The sequence below is a fragment of the Hylobates moloch genome, unplaced genomic scaffold, assembly GCF_009828535.3.
Source record: "Hylobates moloch isolate HMO894 unplaced genomic scaffold, HMol_V3 SCAFFOLD_44, whole genome shotgun sequence".
In the NCBI taxonomy this organism is placed as follows: Eukaryota; Metazoa; Chordata; class Mammalia; order Primates; family Hylobatidae; genus Hylobates; species Hylobates moloch.
Genome location: NW_026652319.1, coordinates 831,843 through 857,316, shown reverse-complemented (window position 1 = coordinate 857,316; position 25,474 = coordinate 831,843). Strand labels below are relative to the sequence as shown.

The following is a 25,474-nucleotide window of genomic DNA, read 5'->3' as shown; positions in this document are numbered from 1 at the left end:
TCCTGGGAGGACTTTACTAATGCCCAGCCAGCCCCAGCAACATTAGCCAGACCTCCCCCGACCTACCACCTATCCCAGGCAGTGTAACATCAAGTTTGCAAAACTAGTAGCCTGTGGGGTGTTTGTAAAATCTGTAGTAGTTTACAATGTTTCAAAGTGGGGCTTCTCTTGAAAATTCTGGTCTTGTGATACTGTATCTTGTTTTATTTGAGTACTTTCATGGTTTCTTTTTTTAATGTTTAAATCTCTTTCCTATAGAAATTTGTTTTGGTGTAATGAATGAAGGATTCTTCTCACAAGGCTAACCCGCTGTATTTTAGACAAAAAAAAAAAAAAAAAAAATTCCAACAAATCCAATTTCTAGGTTTTTGGTCTCATTGTTACAATCTCATTTTAAATAACACATTAGCTGTTTGGACACTGAAATTCCAGAGCTAGTGGGAAACCAAATTCTTCCTTCAGCTTCAGACAGTAAAACATTAATCAGAATGAAGTTTCCCAGGCTGGCAGCTCTATTTTGCCAAACCCTAAGGCTTCTGAGGATAGCACTTGAGTGGAGACAAGGTCACCTTGGCCAGCAAGATTGCAGCAAAGGAAGAATGAGGTTGAAACCTCAGAATTGGTCGTCAGAATTGTATTTCACCACAGTCTCCACACAGGGTCAGACCTTTCCAGTGAGAAAGTCTGCCTTTGTCCCTTGTCTTATGGTGTAATGTGTACCCTTGGTCCACTTCTCACAGTAAATGCTAGCCTTGGATGAGCTCATCCTTTCCCAGGGCTTCAATCAGCATGTCGGTGCAAATGACTCACAAACCGTCAACTCCAGTCCTCCGGCAGCTACTAAGCTCCACAGCTGCACTTGCAGCTGCTCAGTCACTCCTAGGTGGATATTCCACAGGCACTTGACACTCAACACATCCTACTCCCTCCCAACTTCTTATTCCTCAAACTACTTCTCCTTTGGTTTCTAATATCAATAATCAATACCAATATACTTCTACTTACTCAGTCTTGACACCACCATCATCCCCCAAAATGTCTCTCAGGTCCACTTTTCTGCTACACTGCCCTAGTTAAGGCCCTATTGCCCGGCTTGGATTGTAATACATATCTAACATCTGTGTCCCCTTTCAACCTCCTCCAACTCGTCCTTCAAACTACCTCCAGGTGTCTGACAGGGTTACTCCTAGATCAGAAGTCCTGACAGGTTCCCCACTGCCTAAAGTGGGGACTCCATAAAATGGCATTCAAGGCTTTCCACACTCTAATCCCGTTCTTACCATCTGTATCCTGTTCTTACCATCCCCACACCTACACCAATCACTGTCTATTATCAATCACTCCAGTTCACTTTTCCATGCTATTCCATCTACCTGGGATGCCTGTTAAACCCCAGCCATCCTTCACCAGGGTTAAGACCACCAGTCAGAATAAATCTCTCCTTAGTCTCTAGACCTGTGCTGTGTACTACTATAGTTCTAGCCACATGTGACTACTGTATGCGGGAAAGATGGTGAGTCCAAACAGAGATGTGCTTTAAGTGTAACATGTTCACAAGATGTGATTTAGTACCAAAAACAACTGTCGAGTATCTTTTCTATATTGATTACATGCTGAAATAATGTTTTGGACATAATGGAGTAAAAACATGTATTCACTGTTCTTTTTAAGGTATCTAATAGAAAATTTAAAATTACAAATGTGGCTTGCATTATATTTCTATTGGATACAGCTGCTCTATATTTCTATGAGCCTTCACTTATGCCTTTATGCCTTCGTTTATGCAGTCAATCAACAAGGCCCCTGACCTCAAGGAGCTTACAATGTGATGGTGTGTGTGGGGGGGGGGGGCTTATATTTCAGCTGTGCTTTATGAAGATACATGACTCTAGATTACTTTGCTAAATATAGAGCACAAAAAAAACCGAATGATCAGCACTGCTAACAATATCCTTTGTACTTCTCCTCCTGCTCTCAGGTTCTCCCAAAGATGACATCACATGTGGTAAATGAGATTGATAACATATTGCGCAATAAGCCCTACAGCAAGAAGGACTACAGATCATAAGGCAATGCATGAACCACAGAAGCTGCATGGTTAAAATAGCGGCCTGTGCCCAGTACAGAAAGGTGTTACTAACCAGTCTTTTGAATCACTTAGCAGCTTGCTGCTCAACCTCTAGTGTCCCTCCCTGGATTCTTTGAGGTGTCTGCTGTCGCTACCACTGTGCACATCTGAAAACTCACAACCAAGAAAATCCATTCTATTTTCTTATCTTGGACTGGAGTCACCTATTCTTGCATTGCTGTATACACCTCATGCTTATGCAATGCGAAGAATATGGGGGCTGGGGGTGATGTACTACCTTCAGGCATTTGGTAACTCAAAGGCGGCTGTACAGATATATTTTTTCAAAAGAACAAAACCCACAGATGCAATGTGAGTTGCATAAGAAACATCGAGTAGATAGACTAAATTCATTGAAGGAAAGGAATTGAGAGATTTTTCTTAGGAAACAGATTGTTAAGTAAACAGTTACTGCAAAAAAAAAAAAAAAACTATCTTCACTCAAAAGTCTTGCTTGGAAGAATAAGCAGAAATAACTTTATATATTCTTTTTCTATTTTCACATTCATACTAACAAGTTTTGTTCCATTTGTTATTCAATAAAACAAAAATTTCTAGGTATTTGCTTTATTACCTTTCAAATATTCACTGTTGCTTGGCCCCAAGAATGGCCTTGTACAACTTATCCAGAATGTCTATTAGGATTCTAATGTTATGTCCACTTACAAGTAGAGACAGTAAAAGGATGAATGCCCCAATCTTTAGTGACATTGCAGCTGATTTATAAAAGAGAGGGCTACACTGCTACGGAAACTTAGCTTCGAAGAAAATGCAATGTATCTGCAATTAGGTGTTCATTTTTTACTACATTTTATTAAAACCTGCTTTATACTTTCAACTGCTTGTAGGCACAACTTCTGCAAATTTAAATATTTGAGCTTTACAAAAACATACACATGCTCAGTTTTTTAAGTAAACCTGTAAAATACCCAGACAGGCAAATGTTCATTGTTTAATTAGCACTGGGATTTTACAATATAATGTTTGGTATTTATAAGGCGTTGTTAACATGAAAGTCAACCACTGGCTTTGTGAAAAATGCTATGTCACTATTCAGAATATGCTGGGTAAATTAACTTGCCTAGTGAAAAGCAAAATGTTAAAGAACTTCTGGTTCCATAATCATATTATATGCACTAAACTATATGCATGAAAGTTCTTTGCATGGATTAATGGGGCTTACCCTTGTTGCACTCAAAATCTGAGATATCTAGCCCTGCCACTATTGGCTACTTACCCTCATTAATATCCCACTTGAGAAAAATTGTGAGAATATACTGTGTCAGTATCTGTAAAAAGAGAGAAAACATGTTTTTGTTTTTTTTTTGAAGGGGGTGGTGTGGGAGTGGCCCTTTAACTCTATTTGGATATCTGAGGATGTACACAATTCTAATTTAATTTTCTGGTCAGCAAGTTCCCCACACAGAAATCACTTTGAGGTTTACAGAAGAACTGTAATATTATTTTATAATGCGATTGTCTGTCATTATTTCTAGATACGTACTTCATGGTTAAATTCTAAATCTGAAAATGCTAGTGGGAGATATCAAGAAATTCTATTTGATTACTAGTACCTGTATTCTAACAGAGTTTGAATTTTTTGCCCGAGTATCAGAATGATGGAAATTTATCATTTTTTTCAGTTGTTCATTGTGTATCCAATCCAGCGAACTGCTGTATGTATAGAGGAGCTGAGGTGCTGTCTAATGGGAAATGTGATTTGATTTATTTGCTTAGAGTAATAAAAGCATTTTGTGCATTCAATCTCACAATAGATTTTATCTGATCTTTCACTGTGAGACTTATGTATATTTTCCATATATGTAAAACATGCACATGTAAAATATATGTGACCATAAAATAGGCAATAATCATCTAAATAAAAATTATATTGGCAGCTAAGCTGCACTGAATACTCACTCAACAGAAATAGTAGTGATCAAAAGTCTGAGGTTTAAATTGCAATCCAAACATTTTCTATCAATGGAGATTACTGAAGATATCACTTCTCACTGGGTTTTAGAACACTCTGCACTAAGGTTAAGGCTTCACAAATTCACTTTTAAAAACTTGCAAATCAAAACCAAATATAAATATTATGGCTTAGCTGTGGGAACAGTTTTTTATATGCGAATCTGTCATGGTAAATATACTAATGTTATTTCACAGTTATGTCCTTAAAAAAATTCCACACACTCTTTTCTTTTCTCTTCCGAAAAGAATTCCCTGGCAGAGAATCTATCATTCCAAAAGGTAACGTGGGTACCAGCCATCCCTATATGGAAATCTCAGGCAAATTAGAAACCCTGTGTCTGGCTTCCCACTTTAAGAACTGTCACTTCTTCATGAGGAGAGTGCCAAAGCCATGAGGCAGATGTCAGAGCCTGCAGGAAACTTAGCCATCTGCAAAGCCATCCCTCTTTGACAAATGAGCAAAATGAGCATCTATCTAGGCCTGGATAGATGATGAAAAAAACTTGCCCAAACTCACACACTGCTAGTTGATGGCAGAACCAGGCCTAGAACCCAAGTATTTTGTGTTCTAGTTCAGTGCTCCTTTAGGTAGATTTTTTTTTTTTTTTTAAGCTTTAAAGTTTTATGCAGAAATTGTGAGAATGTTGAAGTTGTTAAAAAACTGAAGTATTAATCCAAACTCAGAAATCAAACAGGGATAAGTCAGCAAAAAGATATACTGAAAATTCATGAAGGCCAACGAGAAGTTAGCCTCTATCATCTCCCTAAAAACTTAAACCAACCCCTCAAAAGACCCTCCTAATCTATTAATTCCTCTGCTTGGGAGTCCCAAGGAAGTGAAAGAGAATCCCTTAGAGCTCTAATAGATACATCTATAAATTGGTTTTCTCCATAAATGTACCCATACATGGATCCTTCCATCCTGTCTCCAGAAGCAGCAGTGACTGGCATGCACACTGAAAACAAAGAAAGAGGGCAGGCAGGAAGGCACAGCAGGTACATACTGGCAGTGGCCTGATGTCTGCCCTTTACTGTAACTGCTCAATGCCTTTCATTGCCTCACATACATTTGATCGGTAACTACAAAGATGTGCATTTACATGTGTGAGATATTAAAATGATGGTTACATGTATACCTATGTACCAAACCTGCATGGTCAGCACATGTATCCCAGAACTTAAAGTAAAATAAAAAACAATTTGAAAAAAAAAAAAGATGGTTAATGTAAAATGATATAATAAAGATTATGTACTTCATCATAGGATTCTTATAAAGAAGTGTAGGGAAAATACAAATTTTAAAAAGCAAAGTTTAATCATACTTATTAAGCAAGACTTTTCACAAGAATTGAGTATAAATTCTATCTCCATATTTCAGTTAACTTCAAACCTTGTTTCAAATTATCCTTTCCAAGTTTCAATAATATGCCAAATAGGACAACCAGTAAACTTTTACTGCTTAAGAATATCAATCCAAGATTTTTATTAAGTTAAAATGGAGGAACTAAAAATAGGTAAATGAAAATGTAACACTTTAGTGCTATTTATGAGTATGAACAAAGGAATTTAATCACTTTGAATCCCAATTACAGATGAATCTTTTATTTCATGAGTGCTGCGTATGTGGTCTTTTTAAGACAAAAATTCTACAGCATGGTTTTACTATCTAAGTCAGATTGAGTAGGTCGCATCTCTGTGTGCCACACAGAACTTTTAGACGAGAGTAGAGGGGAAAAGGTTCTGCAATTCTTCACAGTAAAGTACTCACACAGTAAATCCTTAACGAAAACTACTGAACTGTGAGTATATGCCTTATAATCTTATGCACAGAAATGTATCTATTAGTACAGAAAGTTGGTTAAAAACAGAGTGCTGCAGGAAAAATTCACAACAGTAAACAAATTTTGCTCGCTCATTTTCCTACAAATCTTCAGTTTATTAATTCAAGAGAAACTATATTAGGAATATTCGGCTGATACCCCTATTTCACTACCTCATCTAAGCTACACTGTATTATACCAAGAATGGTGGCAATTTTTTCCCCATCTATATAGGCACTGCCATCTAGTGGCAAGTTTTCACCAGCAATTTTAAAAGATAGTGGCCCAACTCTGGTAACAAATAGTAGAAACTGATGGTTTGTCAAATAAGCAAATGCATTTATTTGATACACAAATTCCATGCCACCAGTCAAACTATGGTCTGGCTTTTTTTTTTTTTTTTTTTTTTTTTAAATCAACAGTAAAGAAAACTTTTTGGGTTTTTTTGTTTCTTTTTTGAGATGGAGTCTCACCCTTGCCACCCAGGCAGTGGCACGATCTCGACTCAGTGCAACCTCTGCCTCCTGGGTTCAGGCAGTTCTCCTGCTTCAGCCTCCCGAGTAGCTGAGATTACAGGCGCCCACCACCACGCCGGGCCAATTTTTTTATTTTTAGTAGAGACAGGGTGTCACCATGTTGGCCAGGAGTTCAAGAAAAGTTTTTAAAAAATAATAAACCTCTTAAGTGTTACCCTAACTGTACCTTGCAGTGAATGTTGACTTCTCTAGTCACTCCACATTATCCAGTGATGGCACCTAGATAATAATGCACCAAAGAAAAGTAAAGAATTGCAGACTTCTAGAAGCTACGATGAGATATAATTCTCAGTTGCAGAAAATGATCTGGGTCATTATGCAAATGCATTCCTGCCTGTTTTTCTTCCAAGTTCTTGGATGGAGCCCAAAACATCTCACAGCATGGAAGTGGAAGTTAAACTCCTGAATATTTTTTATAAAATTATAAAGAAAAGAACTAATAATATGTACGAAACTCACATTAAATTTAGAAGTGGATACTAAAGATTAGGACTATATTTCCTTTGGGGTGCTGCTTGTAGGAAATTACTGAATGACAACTGCTATCACCTGTGATTTCATATCCTTTTAGCTGATATTGCTAAAGAGCTTCCCAAACTTTTTCAAGTCATGGCATACACAAGAAATGATATCTGTACATACACGGGTAAAAAAAAATGCAAGAGATTGCTCTCAGCTGGATCCCCAAGGGCTAAAGAGATAAATATTTTGCTCACAATCAATGGGAACCTGTGTGAACTAAAGAGTCAAATGTATGAAAGTCCTCATGGAAAAATGCTGACAAGCACTAAAATCACTGTAAATTCCTTGGAGAGTTCTCAGAATTGCAGAAGTTCAGAAAAATTACTTTGGTCTTTTACATGTCAATATTCAGGAAAGAGGTTCTTTCTCTCACTTAACATTCCTCCAGGGTGTGAGACCCTGGTCAAGGAAAACAATGATTCCTGTGTCTCAGTAAGTCAAACCAACATGGCAGGGTCAAGTTGACCTCCCTGGCCACTCAGGGCCAAAGCCATACAGCGGAACAGTGTGTTCTTTAACCTCGTAGGACAACTCTCATATGCCTGGGCACTATTTTTAGGTTACTACCTTGGCTGCCCTTCTTTAAAAAAAAAACAAAAACAAAAACAGAACTTTTCCACAAGTTTCTCTTCCTCAAGTTGGAAAATGGGAGAAATGTTTTTAATTTTGTGTTATTTAAGATCACAAATTCAAACACTTGTAAACATTAAGCTTCTGTTCAATCCCCTGGGAAGAGGATTCATTCTGATATTTATGGTTCAAAAGAAGTTGTAATATTGTGCTTGGAACACAGAGAACCAGTTATTAACTTCCTACTACTATTATATAATAAATAACAACAGCTCGGCCGAGGTTACTTTGACCTCTGACAGATCAAGGAAACAAGTTATTTTCTCCTCTTGTGATTACAGCACATTGCAAGACATTTGTTTCCTTTTAATAAACGTCCTGGTACTCTGAGTTTCCCTTTTAATTCACTTAATTTCAACAATCTGTCAAAAACAGCCAATAAACAAATACTGAATTACATTCTACTGGGTTTTTTAAAGGCTCTAGACTATAAAAACATCTTGTGTCTCCCACCCTGACCACCCTGCTACTTTTCCATATACCACAGGCCACCCATAGACACAAAGCCAGGGGGTGAGGCTGACATGGTCTATTTGGAGCCAGTAGACAGGAGGGCGATGAGTCCTGATGAAGCACTTATGGACAAAATGTAGTTCCTGTAAGAAATTTAATGTTATGGAAAAATGAGTAACTTCAAATTAGTTTTTCGAGAAAATAAAGAGGCCACCTCTTTGGAATGTACTGCTTCCTTCCTGACACTTGGTGTAATCATAATGATGTGCAGCCCCATTGTCTGCGAACACAATTTGCAAGACAGAAAACCAAAAAAAAAAAAAAAATGGAAAACATTCACAGGAAATGTGTTCCAATTTAGAAAAAAAACACTTAAGACAGAAACCTAGAACACATGATCACAAAGAATAATCTGAATTCCATTTAACCTTCACGAAAAGAGTTGATCAAAGAACATGGAGAGAAAAGGGATTTGTTTTCCTTTTCTCCCCCTAAGAGCAATGGAAAAATAAGTCTTCCCTGCAAATCAGTGTTTTGCTGCAGTTGGCTTGCAACAGCAAGGAGGTTCTAAAAGTTCGAAGCTACTCCCAGCCTCAGAACTGTACAATTTTCAGCAAACCACTCCAGCATTCCCAGAAGGTACACGCTGGAGGGTATCTGATATTTTATTACATCATAATCACCAATTGTTAAAATCTTGGCTGCACATTCTTGGATAACACCTTTAATAAATTAATAAGAGAAGACTGATTCTTGCCCAAAAGCTCAACTTAACAGCAGCTTGAAACACTATTAAGATACACTGGAATGAACCTATTTAACTGCATTGGCCATCCACCCAACCCCCAGAGCCCAAAAATAACAGATACAGGGGCTTATTATTTCAGAAGCTATCAAAAATGACAGGTTTGCTTTGGCTCTTTGGAGCTTTTTTTTTAAGGAGGCAAGGACACAGATTCCCACAGACTACTTTATAATACTTTATCATACAGTCATAATTCATAAACTTAAAAGAATCTTAAACCAATAGCTGTTATTTTAAACGTCCAGAAAGTTATCTAAAGTTAGCACTATTTAATGGACTGACTCCCAGAGCAGTTTTTCTTTCCACTAAAATATCCAGACAAGTCAAAAACAAAACGAACTACTGTTTCTTGACTTCTAAAAAAGATAACCTTGAAAAGGATACACTGTGGGGTTGAAGTTCTTCAATATGAAGAAGGAAGCAACAATGACCACAACCAGGAACAGAGTGTTGTTATAGAAGATGGAAAATGTTGTAGCTTCATAATCAGCAACTTCATTCTTCTTCCACAAGATTCTAGAGACACAGAAACAAGTCAAACAAGCTTATAAATATGATTTAAAAAAAACTTTAAGAACCAAATGGCTCTAGTTCATCATAAAACAAGTTTTTCCTTGAGTGTTCTAGGGTAAGAATGTGTTTGTAATATTAAATTTAGTCAGAATTGTCCCCTTTCTTCCACTGAAAAAAAAAATGTCACTCTATGATAGTGAAGAAAACATCATGCTGGTTATGTTACCATTTTTCCCAGGCAACCAGGGTTATGGAAGAAAGGACTCATTAATGGCAACCGGCACGGTTTCATCAGCAGCTACGTCAAATATCTCTCTCTTGGCCCTTACCTAAAACTCACATTCCATGATTAGCAGCCTGTGGAGTTTCCTTGGCTATACCTTGGGCTTGAGGCTTTCTATAGCCTACGGATTTCAGACTTCAATATCACACCTTCAGAAGACAATCCCAATGACAAAAATTACCTGTGGTCTCACACAAGTAGGCTATTGTTAGCCATCTTTATTAATTCAAACAAAAAAAAAGCGCTTAATCATTAGGAGGACTTTTTAATGCCTGCAAAATCCTTCTACTTTTTATTCTATTTTACTTGTTCTGATAGTTTATCTTATTAATTTACTAGTATTTCATCCATCTTTTCTTTTACCCCTTCACACAGGCAAAAGGAAGTTATAGGATGCCTGCGAATAAGGGAGCCTTCATTCTTGTTGGTTAATTAACTTTGTAAAGCAGTTTTTAAAAGGGTAGGTTGTGACCCATTAGTGGGATGTGAACTCAATCAAGTGGATTGAATGCCCACAGAAATTGAGTGGGTTGAGACCAGCATTTTAAAAAAATGAAATAGGAAAGAACAGAAACACATCAGCAGCACATTGCACAGAGTAGGGTAATTATTGTTTTATGAAACATGTGCATGTGTCCACGTGTGAGTTTATTTGGTCAAAAGGTAAAATACATATTTTTTACTGTAGGTCATTATCAAAAAGGTTGAAGGCCACTATTGTAGACACTTCGTCCCCCAAAAAGATAAACCTACTCTGGAGTCAGATGACACATCCCCTCAACCCTAAGGACAGCACTTTAAGTAAGTCAGTGGTAACTGACACATTTTATTCATTAAATATACTAATCCAAAGACAACAAGTTTTGCTAGAAAGGAGCTAAATGAAGGCTAATTAACATCTTATGCTCATCTTAAGAAATCTGTAGTCTCTAACAGATGCCATATTTCCTCAATTCTACAGACACCATCAACTTAATAACTCTTCTATTTACTGTAAGTTTGGAAGAAGGGAAGGACATTACATTAAGTGCAGCCATCAACTATAAAACACCTTCTAATTTCATAGAAGCTTAAATGTAAATTTTTAAAAAACGTGAGATGGAGTTCCAGGAAACATATCATTCTAACACTGATCAATGAGACCAGCCTAGTAAGATGCATAGTCTCAACATGGTTTAACACTAGAACGAACACTCAGGACAACTGCCTCCATTTTTAAGACTCTGGCATGAGACCCAGTGAAGGCAGGTTGCTTACGTAGGTTATTAGCCTGACTTTACTCTAGATGATAAAATTATCTCACTTGCATCACAGTGCTTCTCCTTAACTTCTTTTCTGTCAAGCCCTAAATAAGAAGTGATATGGTTTGGCTCTGTGTCCCCACCCAAATCTCATCTTGAATTGTAATCCTCACATGTTGAGGGAGGGACCTGGTGGGAGGTGACTGGATCATGGGTGCGGTTTCCTCCATGCCATTCTCGTGACAGTGAGGGAGTTGTCACAAAATCTGATGGTTTAAAAATGGCAGTTTCTCCTGCGCTCACTTGCTCTCCTGCCACCTTGTGTAGAAGGCACTTGCTTCTTCACCTTCCACCATGATTGTAAGTTTTTTGAGGCATCCCCAGTCACGCAGAACTGTGAGTCAATTAAATTTTTCTTTATAAATTACCCAGTCTCTGGTAATATCTTTATAGCGCTATGAAAATGGACTAATACAAGAACCATTTTCAAAAAAGTTTTAATGAAAGAAGTGGCCCAATCCTTTAGATTTCCCTAGATCCCAATATGAGCATGTGTTAGTTACATCAGTGTATAAAGTCAGGACTGCCTGACAGCCTTTAGAACTTTTTCTGAGTCCACCCATATGCTGTTTTTTTCTGTTTCTGTTTTAAATTTAGGACCCCCAAATGCCCTCATTGCCAATGGTTCTGCCTAGTAGAAGACATTTTCTTCCTAGTAGGAAACCTGGTTTGGGACAGGACTTCCCAATATCTTAAGGATGTTTTCAGGAAGAGCTTCCTACAATAGAAAAGTTGAGACCAAGCAACTGTTACATTCAAATAATGTCAAATGATAGATCACCTGTAAATCAAGAAGAAACCACACTCGCACTCTGGAATGAATGTTAATGAATCTCACATTCTCCTCTGCTTATTTCCATCCTTGGATAAATGAATATTTTAAAGTACTTTTAAGCGGCATGGAGTATATATTCCAAATGAATGTAGACAGAGCTTTGAGAGATACACATCTAAGCAAAGAAATGTTGATAAGCCTTCTCCTTATATCAAATCTCCTGGAACTCTTTCAGAGAGAAACAAGCTAGATCTTAATGAGAGGCTCTCGTCCCAGTTATCGAGGTCAATCAATACAGTACAAACTGTATCCCGTATGGCTTTTATGGTGGAAATAAAAACAGCCAAATTTCTACCAATGAAAAGAAGAGAAATTTTATAATGTTCTGACACTCTACACTTATATATATCCATGAAACCTCCACCTCACCCCACTTTGAAATACCTAATCCAGCAAATGGCAAAGGTTTCATTCCCAATTTCAACTGATTCACTAGTAGTGACTAGCTGAACACTAAACTGAGAAAGATTCTGAGACATAACCCAGGATTGAGAACAAGTGCCAGACCAAATCTGTCCAAGACTGCAGTGGGCAGAGGAAACCCATTTATTATCCCTGACATAATTAATCACTGAAAACCTTTAAAAGCTGTAACAAACATTTTGAAATTTAGGTAACTATGCATACCCTAGTTTAAGAAACACCATTGTAATGAAAAATTCAACAAAAAGTTTTTTCTAAAACAGTGATCTAGATTCTCTAACCTTGATCCCTATGCAAAAAATATGCAATTGGAAAGCTATGTAACCCGACCTCATTAAAGCTGCTCCAAGCAGAAAGGCCTCCATTGTCATAATACTGTGCCTTCAGTTTTATAAAGGAGCCATAGGAGATAATCATTTTAATAATGTTTTGGCACCTTTCCAAAACCACTATAGAAGACATTGTTCATTAAGTTACTCAGTGTCCCTTAAATAAGGATCCACTTGATAAAGTATTTCCAAGATCCAGTGCCAGGAAAGTTTCTTTTCAGAAAGACTTGCATGCTGCTTCTCGTCAGACAATGAAAGCTATGTGACCTCAGATGCTTCCCCTGACACCTGGAAACCCACAACTAAGTTCAGTGCTCAGTTGCTGTAACTAACTCTAAGGTACTTGCTCATCCACCTTTTCTTCCTTTTAAATGGTTTCTGGTCCTTTAAAAGTGTGTTACTTGTTTTATATGCATTTTAAGAAAACCGTATTAAATACAGAAAATATATTATATGCACTTTAACACGAAGTTCACACAAAGTCTTTCTGGAGCAAAGTGGGGTAAAAAATATGTTCCAACAAAGCACCTTCTTGATACTGAAACAAAAGATCCATGAAAACAAGCAAACTCACAACTGTTAATCTATGTGGCAATTCTTCAGCACAAGTTTACACAGGGACTTCTGCTACTCAGATGTTAAGATTGTCCAATAAGCTTTCTAAGAGCAGCTGGCAGAAAAAATTGGGACTAGGGGCTAACAAATGTGGCACAGAATTGGGCAACAGGAGAAAAACCCAGTTATTTTCTTTTTCCCAACCAATACAGATAACTAATTACTGGATATCCATCAGGAAGCTCAGGAACAGAAATACCACCACATAGACATGCTAACACATAAACCCTTCAGACCCAGAGGGGTTAGGCGATATGTTCAAGGTTGTACACCTATTAACAGACAAAGCCTGCTCTGTACAAAGCTCTGTTGCCTCCTCGATTCCAGCAGACAGTTACAAGTACAAGCTCTCAAGTCAGACTGCCTGTGTTCTTATCATGGATCTACCATGTACTAATTCAGGACCTTGGGCAAGTTACCCAAGCTTTCTGTACCTTTGTTGCCTCAGGTATAAAAAGGGGATAAAAATAGTACCTACTTCACAGGGCTCTTTAGAGGAATAAATCAACTATTGTACAGCACAGATAAAAGTATCTGGTTGTAATAAAAACTCTAAAAGTCACCTATTACTATTACTATTTCCATTACAACTACTACTACAATTCCAAAATTTACCTCAGACAATTCCAAAATCCACATTCTTTAAGCAAAAATCAAAAAATTTTCTTCAAAGTACCCCCTTTTATGATGGCCATACTTTAAACAGGAGTCAAACCTTTCATCTTTCTCCTTCCGAGACATCTTTCTATTATCAGCTTCAGAAAGTTTTCGAGTCACTTCTTTGGAAACAGCATCCTCCCTCTTCTGTGCTACTCTGGAAGAAAAAGAAAAAAAGAAAGTTTCCATATGCGACAGAGGTGAACATCACTCTCTCTCAGAAACACACCATACTCATATTTCATACTGGCAACAGAATGATATTTCGCATTTCAAGAAAAGAAGCTGAGCAGAAAGTTCCAAGTTTATTTTTTATTTATTTATTTATTTTTTTTTTTTGAGAAGGAGTCTCGCTCTTTCACCCAGGCTGGAGTGCAGTGGTGCGATCTCGGCTCACTGCAGGCTCCACCCCGCGGGGTTCACGCCATTCTCCTGCCTCAGCCTCCCGCGTAGCTGGGACTACAGGTGCCCGCCACTTCGCCCGGCTAATTTTTTGTATTTTTAGTAGAGACGGGGTTTCACCGTGTCTCGATCTCCTGACCTCGTGATCCGCCCGCCTCGGCCTCCCAAAGTGCTGGGATTACAGGTGTGAGTCACCGCGCCCGGCCTGAAAGTTCCAAGTTTATTACACTGCACTAGCCAAAAGAGAAGTTCGAGAAATGTCCAAGATGTGGTTTATTAGTGACGTGTTTGATTTCTCCTTAAAAAGAAGAATTTCCCACAGTTTAGGAATTAATGTGGTTAATAAAGTCAAATGCTATTAACACAATTTAGTTAAGAATCATTTTAACTACAATTTGTTTTAACCTATCATCTAACTGTTCAACAAATAAATTTCATAAGGCATTAGTAAATGATGTATTATTTCAATTCCAAGTACATAACAGGAGTGAAAACTAGGCTTAAACAAAGTGGAAATAATAGCTGTAATATCTTAAAGTAATTATTTTAACTTTACTCCAAAGGACAATTTAAGCTGGGTGTGATGGACAGAAAGCCCCAGGTCATTCAAGGCAGGAATTTTCAATCTTTCTTCAACTACAAGGGTGTCTGGGATACAAGTTCAGCACAAATTGCAACTGATTTTACCTATCTTTTTACCTCTCTCCATCTTTAGCTCTCTCACTCAAGAACTGAGTTAGAATTGACATTGTTATTAATAAAAAGAAAACGTTTAGTCAGTTTCAAATAATGTATTTTTTAAAAGGTTTACAAAGTTACTTTTTAAACCTTGTTACCCCACATAAATTGGTAACTGGAAAGAGGAAAAAATAGTTCTAAAAAAAACACAAAACACACACAATTAAGAGGAAATCAATTCTGAAACCTAAAGAAAAAGGCTGCTAAGGGGGCAGACAGCTGTCTTTTTAAGAGACACTTTAAGACACTAAAATGAACTTTTTACTCCAAAGATCCAACTTCATTTGATTCATTTCATTATATAAAAACTATCTTTTTTCATGTTTCTTGCATTTCAGATCACTTGGCTCCAAAGGCAGAGATTCTTCTCTCTGAACCTCTTTAGCAGACCAGGCACTAAATATGTTTCTTCGTGAGAACAGGAAAAATAAGAAAAATTAAAAATAAATAATGTGTTTCTTGAACTTAACATCAGGCAACTTCTTTTTCTACAAAAGACCAACTGAAAAGAAATGGACACAGTTTACTGCAGAAACCTTTCTTAGCTTAATATAAAAAATATATATACACACCCCAACTATCAAGGTGTTAGGACACAGGAATAAACTACTGCATTTTCAAAAGAGTTGGTTGTCACTATGTATCTTTAGGACAGTCAACCGATTGTCCACATGACAAATCCTCATGAAGACATTACACCAGATAACTAAGCAATTTCTCTTCTAGGTCTAGAATTTTATCCTCACCTACCAGAGGCATAACAACCACACTGCAGGTTTACTGCAACTCAAGAGGAGGAAGCCCTCCCCTCTGTCTTAGAGCTCTCAGAAAATAAACTTCACTCAGTGCTGAACACTCTAAAACAAAATAGAGGTCACGCTAGTGACCTAGCACTTAGTCAACTAAGATAACCCATAAAATCAATTGTATTTTTCTTCCTTTACTCTTTCTCATCAGTATGTCAGAACACTTCCAAAATTAAAAATAAAAAAAGACACCACCTGATTTCTTAAAACATCTTTGCAAACATCGTTTAAATTATGCCAAGTTAAAAAACAAAAACAACTTCTAAGGGCTCTCTTAGCCCCAACCTCTTCAACCCTGCACATAAACATTTATTATGTGCCAGACTCTATGCTTAACATGTCACATGTATGATCATAATTAATCCTCACCACCCTCTGAAATTCCACTAGCATCCCCAATTTATAGCTGGGGAATCTGAAGTCTACATAGGTAAAATTAGGCCCACGGCCATACATTTAAGAGTGGCAGAGCTGGCACTGGAACCCAGACTGTCGACTCTGAAGTCATCTTCCTTCTACTGCCAACAGCTACCCACACTCAGCATCTTGCTGGATCTTAGAACCTTAACCATCTTGCAAATCTGTAGGAGTTTCAAAGTTAGTATCATATTTAATATAAAGCCAAAACTATGACTTAAAAAAAAACCTCCATTCTGAGTCTATTAAGTCAGTAAGTCATTGAAATTTTACTGAACTAAATGTACCATTAACTGTTTTAAGGAGTATAAAATATGGCGGGTGTCTTCAAGAAGCCTAAAGTAGAAATGAGAAGGTAAAAAGAACATGACTTTGATTCTAAAGAGATGAATGAAAAATGATATGAAGAATAAGTAAAAAATGACAAGTCTCAAAGGGACTGAGTTCCAAGAGTATTATAAAGGATGGGTCATACAAGATGCCCACTTGTGAGGGCTTCCCGATGCACAGATGGCCATGCCTCACAAGAAACAGTCCCATACAGTGGAGGCCCACATGAGCTGAATCCTGGAATAGCAGCTGATTGAGGGGCTGCCAAGCAGAAAGATAACAAAGATAACCCAACTTCTCTGCTGGTCCATCAGAACAGCAGCCACGAAAGCTGAGCTCCTTTGTGTCCAGAACAATAGGGAGGAAACTGCTAAAGCCACTTCGGCCACTGAGGCCATTTTGGGCCATTTCTTAAAATAAATCCCTGTTAACTGAGATCATCTCAACATGTTTCTATTCCTCATTCCCCGAAAGAGTCTAACACAGGGACAACAAAGCAAAGGAATGATCAAAATCAGGAAGGATTTCTCTGGAAAAGATTCCTAGGTCTCAAAATAAAACACAGGTAAGAATGGAAAGGAAGTAAGTTAATCCTAAACGGGGGAGGGCACAAGACATATTCAAAGGATGATGTGAGGGCTGAGTCAGAAGGGTTAAAGCCTAATTCTGAAAGATGAGGCCAGACTCATAGGAAGGAAGCAGATGACTTGCATTCCAGGGGTCTAGAAGAATTTGGCTTTAATACATTTAAAAAAAACAGGCCATGGCTGGACGCGGCAGCTCACGCCTATAATCCTAGCACTTTGGGAGACTGAGGCAGACGGATCACTTGAGCCCAGAAGTTCAAGACCAGCCTGGGCAACATGGCAAAACTCCATCTCTACAAAATATACAAAAATTAGCCAGGTGTGGTAGTAGTGCGTGCTTGTAGCCCCAGCTATTAGGGAGGCTGATGTGGGAGGATCACTTGAGCCCAGGAGGCAGAGGTTGCAGTAAGCCAAGATTGGGCTGCTGCACTCTAGCTTGGGCAACAAAGTGAGAATCTGTCTCAAAAAAAAAAAAAGCCATGATGAGTTATGAGAATGACATGATAAAAATGATGTCACATAAGGAGAAATACATACTCTTCACTGGATAAAACAAGGAAAACACCTGCACCTCATATGGATGCTATAAGGATTACATAGGGTAATGTGCTTCATATAGTGCATGGCAGGGTGGGCCCTAAACTTGTTTTAAAAGACCAGATGGAGGTTGTTACAGCAACACAAGTAAAAACAGTGTCCAAACTAGAGTGAGAACTATGGATGAAAAGATAACGCACATACAAAGTATGTTCGCACTTCAAGTCTCAGTGAAATTCCAATTGCCTTTTAAGAAATTACTTCCAGGCCGGGCGCGGTGGCTCACGCTTGTAATCCCAGCAGTTTGGGAGGCCGAGGCGGGTGGATCACGAGGTCAGGAGATCGAGACCACGGTGAAACCCCGTCTCTACTAAAAATACAAAAAAAGTAGCCGGGCGTGGTGGCGGGCGCCTGTAGTCCCAGCTACTCGGAGAGGCTGAGGCAGGAGAATGGCGTGAACCCGGGAGGCGGAGCTTGCAGTGAGCCGAGATTGCGCCACTGCACTCCAGCCTGGGCGACAGAGCGAGACTCCGTCTCAAAAAAAAAAAAAAAAAAAAAAGAAATTACTTCTAAAGCAATATAGCACCTAGGTGACCCCATCAAGGAAGGAGGGAAATAATCCTGCTATCCGTACCCAAGTACCACAGTGTACCTGAAAGCAACATCAAAGGGCGTCAATTAAACAATTTATACCACTTCCAATGAGACAATGAGGACCATGACACTGAGAAATAATAAATGTTACCATCTTTCCTAAATCTAGATGATCCTGCATTTTAACCTCTATGAAAATAGAATATTTAATTGCTTATAATTAAGGTATAAGTTTATTGTGGTGAGGCTTGAGTTTTCTTCTGTAAAAGCTGTATTTTACAATATGTGTGATCTTAGAATATGTTAATCCTTTACATTTTATACACTTGTATGAAAACAAATGTAATTAGCATTGAAAATGACAGAGAGTTTAATTAAAAAAAAAAAAAAAAAACAGCAATAAAATAAAAAGGCCAGCCTGGTCAACATGGCCTGTCTCTACAAAAAAATTGGCTGAGCACGGTAGCCTGTACCTGTAGTCCCAGCTACTTGGGAGGCTGAGGTGGGAGGATCCCTTGAGCCTGGGAAGGTTGAGGCTGCAGTGAACCATAATCATGCCACTGCACTGAAGCCTGGGCAAGAACCAGATCTTGTCTCAAAAAATAATAATGACAAAAAGATCATTTCTTTAACTTCCAAAAATAGTATGTGAAGAGCCCAGAATAATTCTCTCCACAAAGAATTACATTTAGCTTCTGAAATGTTAATTTACTTGGTGGGTTTTTTTCTCTGATGAACCTCATATTAAGGCCTGTGCTTAAGTGTTCTAATTCCACCCTCAAAACCTACTTCTGTAGCCGTGTCAGAATGATCATTGTCTCTACTTCAGTTAGTTAATAATTCTTCCTAGCATCAATGTTCCTTTCCCCCAAAATATGTTTATTAATACATATATCTCAAATTAATGCTTATTAAAACCAACACACAAATGATCCTTAAGAAGACATATAAAAATACAACATGTAGTACTTTCACTTGAAAAACATACTTACTTGTGCTTGAGAACAAATTTCACATTCTTGTATGCAAAGGCTACCAAATATGTGCTTACTAGGGTCATCACACTATACAAAACAGCAGACTGGATAAGATCCATATGCCATATTCGCCAGTATAACCCTGAATTAAAATAAAGGGGGGAAGAGTACAAAAAGAAACAAAACATTACAACCCCGTAACAAAAGCCTGCGAAATTAATTATAGCTAAGCCTGGTAAAATACCAGGTTATTAGTTATGCAATCCAACAGTATCTGAGGATCTTCAGAAGTGAGATAACCAGTAACAGTATAGTCTCAAGCTTTCCAGTTCAGAGCATTTGAAAAACATCACCTTCCTATTACTAGTCCAGATGAGATTTCTGCTTCTAAAATGAGAACAAACTCTGGCTCAACGTAATCACAAGTCAGACTTCAAATTTCATTCATCAGGGTACTAGCATGCGAAATACAGGCCATTCCAAAATGCCACGTGCAGTCCCAAACCATAGTTTCCTTGCTGACGTGGCTGTTATCAGAACTCCAAGCAGTGCTATGTAGAATTAGTGAGCCATAATATGGCTTCATATCACTTTAATTGCACGCTGGGTTGTGTAAGGACAAAAGAGAAAAATACATTTAGTTTTAAATGCCCAACAACAGTGCAGCAGAAGACAGGAGTTCTGGAACCTTGAGCTCTACTAAAAACGACCTTGTCCAAGTCTGCAGTTTCCCAACCAAGTGAGAATTCTAGAATTGGTCCAGTAGGATTATTAAAAAGTCTAAACATGGTAGATCGCTAACCTCTGGCACTTCAACCTCTCTCTTTTTGCAAAAACCAGGAAAATTATGCAGTGGTGTGAAGTAGCTCACGTAAAGATGCACTTATAATTCAGTGGGTTACTTCATGGTTTCTCACCTAATTAATTTATGCAAAATAAGTAATAATATAAGTTTAAAATTTCGTAACGGCAAGCAACAGTTGTATGGAAAAGGGCACAAACAGTATGCTTGAGTTTGTCTGTTTAAATACAGATTCGGGGCCGCCACCCCAGAACTAGTTAACCACCTTCTCCCGGGGTGGAGCTCGGGAACGTGCGTACTTTTAACAAGTGACCTCCCCGAGTGCTGCACAGGACAATCCCAGGCGACAACACTGTGCCCAAAGAAGAGGCTCCGTTGCTCAAGGGAGCTGGAGAGATTGCCGACCCCCGGCACCCGCGCCTTGCCTGCTCGCCGGGTCCTGCCACGTCCCCGCCCAGCCCGACCAGCCAGCGGCCTGCCTAACCCGCCTCGCTCCCAGCACTCACAGATGGGGATGGCAGACACGATGAACGCGTTCCCGAAGAAGAGCGCAGACGACTTCGCCGAGAGATTGCGGCTGAAATCCTGCAGGAGCAGGTCCTCCTCAGACTGCTGTTTGGAGCTGCCTTTGGGAGCCATGGCGGAGCAGGAGGTGAGAACCGGAAACGTAGAGCCGACCGCCAAGGCGGGCAAAGGCCCCTGACTCCGCCCCTGCGGCCGCCGTATCCGCTAACGACCCGTCAGCGCGGCGCGCGGAGGCGGGACCCGGTTTGGCGAAGAGCAAGCGTCCCCAGGATTGGCCAGCCTGGCGCCGCTAGATAGGCTCCCGGGCGTGATTGGGCGAACGGGCCAGACTTCCGGATTCCTGACGAGCCACGTGACCCGTCCACCTGGAGGAGAGAGAAGGGATTTGTAGTTTAGTCCGTGCTTTAAAAAAAAAAAATTAACAAAACTTTATTGATATTTCACTTCAGAACTGCTGACAGACTCTTGAGTTCTTAGTTCTTCAGAATTCCAAAATTAAAAGCTCTTCTGGCCCCACGCCATTAGTGCCCTCTGTGCGTACACAGGACTGAGTACATTGAAGAAGAAAGAAGAGAAAGGTATAGCTAACTCATGTAAAATCCCTTCTCCTTTACACATCCTTTATTTCATTAAATACCTTGAAGAATCTTATGACGTGCGCATCATTACCGCCATTGCAGATGAAGAGCCTGAGGGTCGTAGACCTGCGGTGTGGGTCCCCAAGGCTTGGGCTCTTTTCACTAAACAATAGGCCACCTCTATAGGAAGAAGAAAACGGGACTCCTGCTTTTAAGAAACTCATGATCTCATTGATGAAGGCAATATTTAATATATGTCTGATACAAGTTACTACTATTTTATTTTATTTCAACTAGACATACAGAGTTTTGTGGCTTCCAAAGCCATGCTAAATAAAACATAATACTAAGAACAGGTTGGCTAGGCAGGACTCCTTCTCTGAAGCTCAGAAAGATTAAGTATACCTATTAAAACAGCTAGATTCCATTTTTAACTCAACACATTCTCATTTTTTCTTCAAAAAAAAAATTCAACCACATCACTCCCAGCAAATGCTGCTTTTGATTACTGAGAACACTCCAGTGCATTAGGCACAACTTCCTCAACCTCCAGCCTCCTTATTAACCGTTTGGTAGATATCTTTCTTCCTCATAGTATCCAAATTGTAATCTACCTCCACAGCTTCCTATTACTAGTCCTAATTGGGCTTTTGTCTTCAATCTTTTCCAATCTATTCTCTATACTGGTACCAGAGTGAGTTTTCCTGAAATATAAATCCTTCCATTATCTACTGCAAGTATTCCTTAATGCCAGAAGTTTTCATTAATTCGCCACAAAATGAAAAAGAAAAAAAAAGACCATCTAGTGAATTTTTCAGAAAATCAAAAGTATTCATTTTAAAATATCTGGGTTTATGTCTTTTTTGATGTTAAAAATGCTCTTTATTTTATTACATGGTAGTGATAGAAAAAGAAATTATTATTTTCTCTTACAACATGCTCCTCCCCCAGTTTTTCCTATCTCACTAAGTTGCATTCTTTTAAACCCATTTGCTCTGGTTAAAATGGTGGGTTTCAACACTAATTATTTTTTTCCTTCTCCATCTATGACCAATTCATAAATAAAATTTTTTGGATCTATCTCTATAACTAGATTTTCTTCTTCCTATTTATAAACAAACCAAGGGTATAAAAAGAAGATAAAAGATAAAAATCAGAGGCTGGGCGCAGTGGCTCATGCCTGTAATCCCAGCACTTTGGGTGACCAAGGTGGGTGGATCACAAGGTCAAGAGATTGAGACCATCCTGGCCAACATGGTGAAACCTTGTCTCTACTAAAAATACAAAAAATAGCCAGGCATGGTGGTGCACGCCTGTAGTCCCCAGCTACTCAGGAGGCTGAGGCAGGAGAATCACTTAAACCCGGGAGGCAGAGGTTGCAGTGAGTCAAGATCACGCCACTACACTCCAACTCCAGCCTGGCAACAGAGCAAGACTCCATAAAAAAAAAAAAAAAAAAAAAAAAAAAAAAAAAAAAAAAAAAAAAAAAGAAACAAAAAAAAACACCAGAAACTAAAAGATCCAAAGAGACAACAATCATCTTTCTTTTCAAAGAAGAAAAGAAGAAATGATAAGGATGAGATTAAAAAGAATTATGCCTGAGAAAAATATTTTAACAACTAAAATAGGAAAGCTAAAAGTTTGAAATGTGAAGTGGATATAAATGTTACAATTGATATAATAAAGCTAGCAGAAAATAATTAATACATTTTGTAAAGCTAAAGATAACTATAAACAGAAGATAATCTAAAATAGGAATTTTAAATTATTTTCATGGGGGTAAATTAGGGAAATATGATAGGGAATGATACTTATGATAGAACATTTTTGGTAATGGCAACAATTACAATTATGAAGGTAGCACACTTGGAGTACTGAAGCAGTGTTTTCTTTCACCAGAGCTACCTAGTTCCCTTTGAAAAGCAAGCAGCAAGACCTAAGGATCACTTGTATGTGGCATATATAGCCATGGCACACTGGACAACCAGGGTACACAATGTGCTAAAAAACAGAAGGAGAGGTGGGTAATAAATTCTACCCAAGCAAAGATCTGCAATATATTTTGCCCATTTCAACATAGTTAACTCTGAAGGAACCGAATGGACTTGATTCCATACCAGTCCGAGTCTAATCTATGAATTTCAGGCTTTCTTTTATATTTTCTATTATATTTTCTTTTATATTTTCTATTATATCACTTTATTCTTTTCAGATTGGGGGAAAAACCCCAAGCAATAATATTTATTGTTGTCAGGTATATGGATAAGAGATTACTGATGACTTTGTGAAAGAAAATCTGGCATGCTGAAAATTAACATATTTTTCTGTGTCAGACACTGCAAGTTGCCTAGCCAATATAGAAAGCCACTGCTAGCTTTTCACTGAGACCTTAAAAGAATAACAAATGGATCATCCAGGGCTACTGTGGGGAGGAAAAAAAAAAGCTCCTCTGTTTTAAAGCCTACTTGAAGTGCAAATCTCATGATGGGAATAATTTTAAAAGAGGTGGAACACTTATATTAGTCCCTAAGTGTAATGTTTTAAAGTATCACCTGAAAAATGATTTACTCAGCCAAACTACATATTTCACCCACTGATATTTGACTAATTCATTAGTTCATGTACTCATTCAGCAAATATTTATTGAGAAGCGACTACATGAAAAGTACTGTGCAAAACCTGTGAAAGTATCCAAATAATAATCATGATTATTTTGATTATAATAACCAACATGAATTGAGTCCTTGTTATATGTCTACCTCTGTGCTTTGTCCTTCACATGTATTGTCTGATTCATCCCTACAGCAACCCTAGGAGATATAAGATTTTGTTATCCCCATTTGTCAGATGAAGAAACTGAGACTCAGATTAGTGAAATAACTCATTTAGATTCCACAACTAGTAAATGGTGGAGTCAAGTTATGAACCCAAGCAATATGATTCCAGGATGTGTGCTCTTAATTAACCACAAATGAATTCTGGTCTCCTCCGTGCAGTGGTATCTCTGATTCTGCATGCCTGCTCACAAAAGTCCTACACTGAGCAAGCAGCCAAAAGCAGTTTCTTATCTACCAATTATCAGGCACAGTCCTGTCACATTGCAGCTCTCCCTAGTGTATTTTTGGACAGACTGGATAATAGGCAGAACTTGGTGAGCAGGCCTTGGCTCTCCATACCTGATTCTCTGTCTCAGGGAGTTTGAAAATGAAACCCCAGAAAAAAAAAAAAGTTAATAGATGTATACAGAACAAGGGAAGCAAACTGAGAAGAGGTGGAAAGCACAAATCATAACTCCCCAGCAGCCATAAATTGGAAAAGGGAAAATTAGAGAGATGCTCAAAGGGCCTTAGGGCTTCCTTGTTTCTCTCTGTAGACCTGATAGAAACCCCCATTACCTACAATAAAGCTAAAATACTCGTTCAAAAAATGAAAGCAAAACAGATCTGGAATCTTGTAAATAAATAATATAAACAACTTCTACATGTAAATGAACATCTAGATGAATAACTGTACTCAACATAATTTGTTAATTTATATATCACTCCACCGAAAAGGTTTAAGGCAAAGGTAACAAGATCAAAATGTCTATAAGATTCAAGTAAATAAATAACTTCAGGGAGTGAACTGTGCCAGGCATAGGACATGAGATAGTGGTAGGGTCAATACAACCGAAAGCTCACCTTTCCAAAAGCACTCAAACTGAAATAGAGAGATTAAACAGAAAGAAAACTAGAATCAACAGCAAATATTCTGTAAGCCAAACTCAACAGATTTGGGGTTTAATCTGCCCCATAAATTCCCAGGTTTAAGGAGACAGACTCAAATGCAAATAATATTTTAAAAAGTGGAGTGTAATTTAAAAAAATAAAATCGTACCATTTCAGAAGAAACTGTGTTTTTTTGGAGAGAATGCTGGAAGTTGGTCCTTATTGTTGGTTAGGCCTCCTCCCCCAACCACCCATTCCACTACTACACACATATGCTACTGTTGACAGGAGATGTTTGCCAGCTGCGATTTTTTTTTTTTTTAATAAAGATAAGGTTTCAAGAATTCTAAATGTGTACTTTACTATAGAATTGATTTTTAAGCTCAATGAGGCATTAAAACACTTGGGGAACAAGCATTTGTCTTTGAGCTTGAAGCTTATACTTTTCAAGATAGATATTGTTTTCCTTTTTAGGAAACACTGATGTGACCAATGTAAATTGCGGATTGCTTCTGAAGCAGTCAGAAAAACCTGTTCCCTTTGTGCCTAAGGATATTCATAAAGTCACTTACTTCTTTAAGAAAATGATACACATCTACAGAAAATATATTATTTTAATAACCACTGATAGAGGCCATAATACTTTAAAT

At 38.2% G+C, this 25,474-nt stretch overlaps 2 protein-coding genes across 6 annotated transcripts in view; one reads left to right on the top strand and one right to left on the bottom strand.

The window, feature by feature from the left end:
- Nucleotides 1-2,390, top strand: part of LOC116463610 (voltage-gated potassium channel subunit beta-1) — a 494,700-nt gene extending 492,310 nt beyond the window's left edge. For all 3 annotated transcript variants that reach the window (XM_058434760.1, XM_032146791.2, XM_032146794.2), the window contains exon 14: nucleotides 1,979-2,390. In XM_058434760.1, coding sequence (XP_058290743.1) covers nucleotides 1,979-2,068 — 90 coding nt within the window. In that variant the 3' untranslated portion in view covers nucleotides 2,069-2,390. The remainder of the gene's footprint in view (nucleotides 1-1,978) is intronic.
- Nucleotides 2,391-2,921: 531 nt separating this feature from the next.
- Nucleotides 2,922-20,719, bottom strand: LOC116463611 (translocon-associated protein subunit gamma). 3 transcript variants are annotated; one of them, XR_009212092.1, is made up of 6 exons: nucleotides 20,521-20,719; nucleotides 19,228-19,354; nucleotides 13,883-13,981; nucleotides 9,253-9,384; nucleotides 4,049-4,157; nucleotides 2,922-3,417 (listed from the first exon to the last, which is right to left on the bottom strand). XR_009212092.1 is itself a non-coding variant. In XM_032146796.2 (5 exons), the coding sequence occupies exons 1-5, from the start codon at nucleotides 20,651-20,653 to the stop codon at nucleotides 4,148-4,150; spliced, it is 501 nt and encodes a 166-aa protein (XP_032002687.1). In that variant the 5' UTR covers nucleotides 20,654-20,719; the 3' UTR covers nucleotides 3,440-4,147. The 3 variants fall into 3 exon arrangements, 2 of the variants coding, with proteins under 2 accessions (XP_032002687.1, XP_032002686.1); XM_032146796.2 differs by lacking the exon at nucleotides 2,922-3,417 and having other exon boundaries at nucleotides 3,440-4,157; XM_032146795.2 differs by lacking the exons at nucleotides 2,922-3,417; nucleotides 4,049-4,157 and adding an exon at nucleotides 5,395-8,206 and having other exon boundaries at nucleotides 20,521-20,712.
- Between the last annotated feature and the right edge of the window lie 4,755 nt (nucleotides 20,720-25,474).